Source organism: Sander lucioperca, chromosome 14 (assembly GCF_008315115.2).
Source record: "Sander lucioperca isolate FBNREF2018 chromosome 14, SLUC_FBN_1.2, whole genome shotgun sequence".
Lineage (NCBI taxonomy): Eukaryota > Metazoa > Chordata > Actinopteri > Perciformes > Percidae > Sander > Sander lucioperca.
In genome coordinates, this window is record NC_050186.1 from 11,088,402 (window position 1) to 11,095,901 (window position 7,500).

Below are 7,500 nucleotides of genomic sequence, written 5' to 3' on the forward strand. Positions count from 1 at the left end.
TATCAAAATAGTTGGCGATTAATTTAATAGTTGACAACTAATCGATTAATCGATTCATCGTTGCACCTCTACTTCTGCCCTGTTTCTGATACCGTGGCGGCAGAAATGTTGCCGTGGCGGGCTGCCACTACAAAATTAACATAGAGGAAACACTGCTTTAACAAGCCCCAAGTCCACTTCACTCGGGGGTCTTAAAAAGTCTTAAAAAAAGATTTTTAACAGCTTGAAAAGGTCTTAAATAATTTCATCTTAATTTCTTTTGTCCATGTAACGCTCCCTCTAAAGCTCTTTGAAATGTATTTCATTTTCTTTTTATTCTGTGAGGTTGTACGTAGTTCTTTCTTTGGCTCGTCCAAATATAATTTGCTGTATATGTACAGATCATTATTACTCTGTGTCGCTTGTATTCAATTTGAATACTTTTACAAAAAGTCAGGAAAAGCGGGAAAAGAACTTTGTTGACGGATACTTTGCCAAAGTAAGTGCCATCGTTGGACGCACCGGTGTGGTTTTTGTCCTCAGGGTTAAACTACTGTCCATCCAGTATATTTATCAAGCACAATAGTTACTGACAGAAACCGTGTGTGTGTGTGTGTGTGTGTGTGTGTGTGTGTGTGTGTGTGTGTGTGTGTCCCTGTGTCCCTGCAGCCATACATAGTGGAGATCTGCGACAGCTTGAGGGGGACGATCTTCCAGAAGTACATTGAGAGGTGAGACTGCGGAGGAACGGATGGAAGAGTTTCCTCGTTTGTTACAGGATTAACACCAGTGCTGCACAATATATCTTCATTTATATCGCCATCGCGATATCAACTGTCGCAATAAACACATCGCAAAAAGCTGCGAGTTCTCTGTGTTAGTTCTCTGTGTTAGTTGAAAGAGAGTATCAGTAGAAAATGTAACTGTCATTCTTGTTATAGTGCTGCCTTTTATGTTTAATTCAATGTTCAATTTGTTCTATAAAAGAAAGTTGGAAATGATTTCCTTTCATTAGTTTTAAATGCAACCAGCAGTTTGTTGTTTTTTAGCAGAATACTGAAAGCTGCAGAAACTGAGCACACTTTAATATCTGTGTACTTATCGGATATATAATACCTTTATCGTGATATTCAACAACGTTGTCGCATATTTTCCTCATATCCTGCAGCCCTACTTCATACAGTAAATTCACATTTTGCCTTCTGTTTTTCCCTTCAGTGACAAATTTACCCGTTTTTGCCAGTGGAAGAACGTGGAGCTCAACATCCACGTGAGTACGAGCTCTAAACTAGAGATGGTCTTTTTCAGGTTTTTGGTCACTATTTGAGGTTTTTGTCGATTTCTTTTCAGCAGTATTTTAAAATGTTTTTGTTGAGTTTTTTTCCCCCAAGTTTTTTGTCACTATTTCTGACGCTTTTATCGAATTATTTTTTTTTTTTTGCCTTTTTTTTTTTTTTTTTAAATGTGTTAATTTATTTATTTTTTTAATCAACGATTTTTAAAAATGTTTTAGTCAATTTTCACCCCCGCGTTTTTCAAACTTTTTCCAACATTTTTGTCACTTTTTTTTTTTTTTTTTTTTTAAATGCTATATAATTCAATTAAAATAGTGAACTGATCATTTTTTCAACCTGTGAAGAGTAATGGTTGTAGGGAACCATCCACGTTAGTTTCATTGACAATTTGGTTGAAAGAAACCCAAATTTTTGATATGGAAACTTTTTAAAAAAGGGTAAAATTTGACCCGAGGACCTAGGAGGGTTAACACTAGAAGTGCCGGAATTGCATAACTACTAGAACTGCCGTGATCGGTTATTTTGACCGCCAGATTCCAAACTCTATAATCTCTCATGATACATACCTAATTGCGATATTGTATTATTGTGTTAGGATACCGTTAGAAAAACGTAATAACACCGAAATGTACATTTTAACGAGTTTAATTAAACATTTGAGTAGTAATACGTGTTTCAATAATTCATATCATGGCATAGTAAACCGTAATTATTTCATACATTCATATCCTGAAAAATATGGTGTGGAAATTCATTCAACTTAACTCATAACAGCCAAATAACAATTAAAAGTATCTTATTTGAACATTTAGCTATAACCTAACCTGGCACTGCCTCCGTTTTGGCGTCTGCTGCGGTGGTCAGCGCTGCTCGGACTGTGAGCCGTGGCCCTTTTTTCCTCCATAAACTCTGCTCTCAGCTCCTCTGCCAGTTGCTGCATGGACTTCCTCCGGACAATTTTACTGCTGGTGCACGCCTTAGAGAGGATGTGTGCAATGATTCCAGCCAGTTCGAGGATGTAGAAAGTTATATGTAAACAGCCACCAGCCATCTACGTGTACCGCGCCTTTCACAGAGCGAGCGCCCGGTGTTTGCTTTCTGATTCAGAACAGAGTGCCTCCACGCCGTAGTAGCCTACGTTACCGACTCTGGCTTTGCCTTCGGCCCATCGGTGATGCCCACACTTGTTACTTGAGACCGCTAGTTACGTTTCTCTGACAGAGACTATGGTAGTTACTAAGCAACCAAGATGCATCTTCAACCGTGCGAAAAATTAAAAACAATACCGCGAAAATCCGAGCGGTCAATATGACCGTGTATGGCCGAAATAGGTAAAAGTGATTGTATTTTCTTTGCCTTTTGTGTAATGTATATAAAAACAATTTTAAATTAAAATACAGACTCCTTTAGGAAAAGTCAGGCAGCAGCAGGATTGTATTTTTTTATTCAGAAAAGTTATTACACATATAAATTTCAAAACTGTCAAAATGACCGTCATGGCCGTTCTAGTGTTAAACCAAAGCGTAGCAGTAGTACATGTAGCCCGTATGCCCACTGTATGTTAGAAAAGATGGAGACTAGTTTTGCTCCTGGAGCTAAAACTCTTGTGTGGACGGAGATCGTTTTTGTCTCGAAACGCCGCTTAAAAAAACCATAAGGTACATCTCTGTGTAGATGTACCTTTTGTTTGAACGAGTTGGTGGGTGTGAAGCCCTCCTTAAAAGATTGTTTTCACTCCTGTCCTGCCTCTGTTAAAGTCCCTCTGCTCCTTTTTTTCTCAGCTGACCATGAACGACTTCAGCGTGCATCGGATCATCGGCAGGGGCGGCTTCGGAGAGGTGTACGGCTGCAGGAAGGCCGACACGGGCAAGATGTAAGGAGGGGAAAAAAGAGATCAAAAGCTTTAGAGAGGACACGACCCCGGCTGTGACTGCCGTGGCGTAATCTGTGGCGTTTTGTTTGTCTGAATGTCAGGTATGCCATGAAGTGCTTGGACAAGAAGAGGATCAAGATGAAGCAAGGCGAGACTCTAGCGCTCAATGAGAGAATCATGCTGTCGCTAGTCAGCACGGGGGTGAGTAACATGTGGCAGCACGCACGGTTCTGGCAGAGTGGAGATTTAAGCATCACTTCATTTGAAAAAAAATAAACAGTAAAGGATCACACAAGATAGTTCAGAATCGGCTTTATTGGCGAGGAATTTGACTCTGATTAATCTTCGCTCTCAAAGTACAACACTCACTTAACATATAAAGAATAAAAACAGAAAGGACAGTAAGAAATATAAAAAATACTGTTAACGCACTCATATTATGCTCATTTTCAGGTTCATAATTGTATTTAGAGGTTATATCAGAATAGGTTTACATGGTTTAATTTTCAGAAATCACCATATTTTTGTTGTACTGCACATTGCTGCAGCTCCTCTTTTCACCCTGTGTTCAGGTCTCTGTTTTAGCTACAGAGTGAGACCTCTCACTGCTGTAACATCTTTGTTGGCAGTCGCACATGCTCAGTAGCTAGGTAAGACTACATGATCAGTAGCTAGGTAAGATCACATGATCAGTAGCTAGGTAAGATCACATGATCAGTAGCTAGGTAAGATCACATGCTCAGTAGCTAGGTAAGATCACATCAGCTAGCTGTTTCTCCAACTTCAGCAGTACAAGGCAGGATTAGCCGGGAGACTTCTTCTAAACGAGGGCGCACTTCCAACGTTGCGTGGAACACCTGCAGAACAGGGACACGGAAGTAGTTCTTTTGTAGATTATGGTGAACTAGTGTGTATTGTAGCAGTGTTTTGCCATTCAGAACGAGCTAGCATGCTAACGGTTAGCCACCTCGTCTGGGCTACTGACGTAGAAAGCCGTGCAGATTTTGACCAGCTCACCCAGGAGACTGAAGGCAGGACACATTCAGAAACTGTATCTCACTCTAAACAGCATGGATGGATTTTATCAAAGTTTGTATGCATGTGGAAGCACCAGAGACACAAAATAACTCCCCAAATCCTAGAAAAAGTGATTTTTTCATAATATGGGCACTTTAAATATACAGTATAACAATACAATAGAATTTACAAGTTTACAAGAAATATACAATAACAATTGAAGAAGAGAGGGAAGGAATAGTGCAATATGAGTATAGTCTGAGGTTTGAGATTTAAATATAAATATAGTGCAAGGCAGTTCAGTGCAATGGTCATATAGTAATAACAGTATTGTAATTGTAAGATTAAAATATACATGAGGTAGATGAGCAGAACAGTGTTGCTTGACTTTGTTCAGTGTAAAGGGTGGGGGCTATTTCATACATGGAGATTAGTTGTTAATAAACATTTACACCCAGGACTTGTCGGGTAATGTATGACCTGTTTATCTTAAATTAGGAACCACTACACCTTCTGATGTCAGACTAAATGACCAAACATGGCCTGTTAGGTTAGCACGATCAGATAATTCCCACCCCTCATAAATGTTATGAACTCTGAAACACACATTTCTCCGTGTACACAGATATAAGACCTACAGTTCGAGAGGACTGACTGGGTTTAACCCTCGTGTTGTTAAATGTGGCAAAATCTTGTGAACTTAGCTGCTGGCGTAAACAAACCGTCCTCTCCGCTGGAGCTGGTAACACATGGCTACTTAATATGCACGTGTATGACGTCATCGGTCTTTGCCATCTTCATTCTTCCTAAACTTCACTCAGTTTTAGATTAGATTAAGGTGCAACTTTATTGTCATTGTGCAGACTACAAGTACAAAGACAACGAAATGCAGTTTGCGTCCAACCAGAAGTGCAAAAAGTGCAGAAAAGTGCAATGCGATAAACAAAGTATGGACAGGTATAGACAGGACAAGAAATACAGTGCAGTGTAGACAGTAGTATACAGTTGGTTACAGAAGGTGGTTTCGGGTAATGTATGTATATACACAATGTATGCAGTGTATTAGAAGTTACCTTATAAGAGCAGAATAAATATGGCTATGTAATATGAACAATGTATGAACAACATGTACAGATATGTGCAATGTAGTAGCAGTGACATTATACTAGTAGTAAGAATAATGTGTATTAACAGAATATATACCATATAGACAGGTATGTACAGCTATGTGCAGCGTGGTAATAGTACCATTGTAGTGCAGAAACACTAGGGCTTTAGGGCTTCACCAGATCATTTCTGTGTGTATTTAAACAGATATTCTGATTTAGCCTCAAAGTGTCGGAGCACGGACACCGTTCCGTTTCCACAGCACTGAACTGCTCCTCACTCTCTGCCCCTCTCTCTCTCTGCAGGACTGCCCGTTCATCGTGTGCATGACGTACGCCTTCCACACCCCCGACAAGCTCTGCTTCATCCTGGACCTCATGAACGGTAGGACGCCGCAGATTAAACCCAAGTCCCAGTCAGTCCCAGATTGTATTACTCAGTCAGTCAGGTCCTGAGAATCAGGGAGCTGATGGGATTCTGACCTCGCTGATGACGCCTCGTGCAGCAGCGGCCCTCCTACCACCTCCTCACGCCTCATCGCTTAGCACCTCCCTCCTCGGCCGTTTGCCAATTTTCCCAAGCTTCATCAGAGGCCCAGCCGGCCTTGACAATCAAAGCCCCGAGTCGCCTTTTTGAAAGGCAGCACAGTCCTGATTGTGCCGTGCGAGGCTGTAGCTTCAGCTTGTGTGCCATAAATATACAACTCGTCGATACACGTGAAGACAGACAGAGAGTTTGGGTGCAGGGAAGAGTTGTAGAAGGCTTCCCATCCATTCTCATTTTCTCCCCCGAGAGGATTACTATTCATGGATATTGATTGAGGCATGATGTTTTAATGAGGCCATACTGACGCTCTGTGTGTGTGTGTGTGTGTATGTGTGTGTGTGTGTGTGTGTGTGTGTGTGTGTGTGTGTGTGTGTGTGTGTGTGTGTGTGTGTGTGTTTTCAGGGGGCGACCTGCACTACCACCTGTCCCAGCACGGTGTGTTCAGCGAGAAAGAGATGCGTTTCTACGCCGCCGAAATCATCCTGGGCCTGGAGCACATGCACAACCGCTTCGTCGTCTACAGAGACCTCAAGGTGCACTCGCCCGCTTCCACAGCGTTCTCCCAAATACTCCTGAAACATTTGTTGCCTTTAAACAAGCCGTCAGGACTTCTGTTCGCTTGTGATGTCACAGCTATACTATATATAGGTAGAAAGTGCCGCTACAGTGGCGTTACGGTCATTCCCCGGCTGCAATGACGGGTGCAGAGACTCCAAGGGTTGAGATGAGGAAGAACCTGAAAACGCTGACCAATCAGAGCAGACTGGGTTGGGGGGGTGGGGGGAAGTGGAAAATACAGATAGGATTTATGTAGATTTAAACTTTGGAGCTTCGGGCTTTAACAAGGTCTCGTTCTCTAACAGATGTTGTTGGGAAATACTGGAATTGTTGGTCTTTGTAAATTATAGAGTGTGGTCTAGACCTACTCTATCTGTAAAGTGTCTTGAGATAACTCTTGTTATGAATTGATACTATAAATAAATTTAATTGAATTGAGATGTACAGGATTCCAAAAAAAACCATCCCGTAACACATGTTATATTTTAAATAGGCAGAAAGTTTTGAACAATACATGAAAATAATAATTTCCTTTTACATAAATAAAGACATAACTTGATTTCGCCAGAATGCAGGAAATGTAGTGTTTGACGCTCAGCTGTCCTGTCAAATAAAGGCCTAAAAATGCCCAAAAAATAATAATAAAAATATTCTGGATATTCTGTCCAATAAGCAAGCGACCGTCTCGACCATCGTGGCGTGTTTACAGTGTTTGGTGCGTTTGACAAAGTGCAGTGAGAACGCAAACCGAACCAAATGAAAAATTGCAACTTCACCCACGAATTGCACCGAGTCCCCCCGAACTATAGGTGTGAAAGCGCCCTTAAGGCAGTTACACACCCGGCCGATAATCGGCCGTTGGACGTCTGGCGAGGTCAGTGACTCGAGTCTGTTCGGTGTGCTCCGTGCCGTCGTCCGTTGGAGGAGCAGTCGGCCTTCATTTTGGCCGACCAGACATGTTCAGTCGGAGACAGGACAGTCGGGACTCACCCGGAAATGGTGAGCGGGATGAGCGTGACTAGAGTCTCTCAAAATCTGATGAAAATCTTTTAACTGACCTTTGTTGATCTGAAATGAAGACGGAGTCAGCAACTGCACGGCCTATTTCTCTCTTAAAATGTTTTC

At 41.6% G+C, this 7,500-nt stretch overlaps 1 protein-coding gene across 2 annotated transcripts in view; it reads left to right on the forward strand.

Annotated features, from left to right (window-relative positions):
* grk3 (G protein-coupled receptor kinase 3) overlaps positions 1–7,500 on the forward strand; it is a 119,244-nt gene that overhangs the window by 74,205 nt on the left and 37,539 nt on the right. For both annotated transcript variants that reach the window (XM_035991762.1, XM_031287835.2), the window contains exons 6-11: positions 649–710; positions 1,198–1,249; positions 3,056–3,147; positions 3,249–3,348; positions 5,577–5,655; positions 6,220–6,350. In XM_035991762.1, coding sequence (XP_035847655.1) covers positions 649–710; positions 1,198–1,249; positions 3,056–3,147; positions 3,249–3,348; positions 5,577–5,655; positions 6,220–6,350 — 516 coding nt within the window. The remainder of the gene's footprint in view (positions 1–648; positions 711–1,197; positions 1,250–3,055; positions 3,148–3,248; positions 3,349–5,576; positions 5,656–6,219; positions 6,351–7,500) is intronic.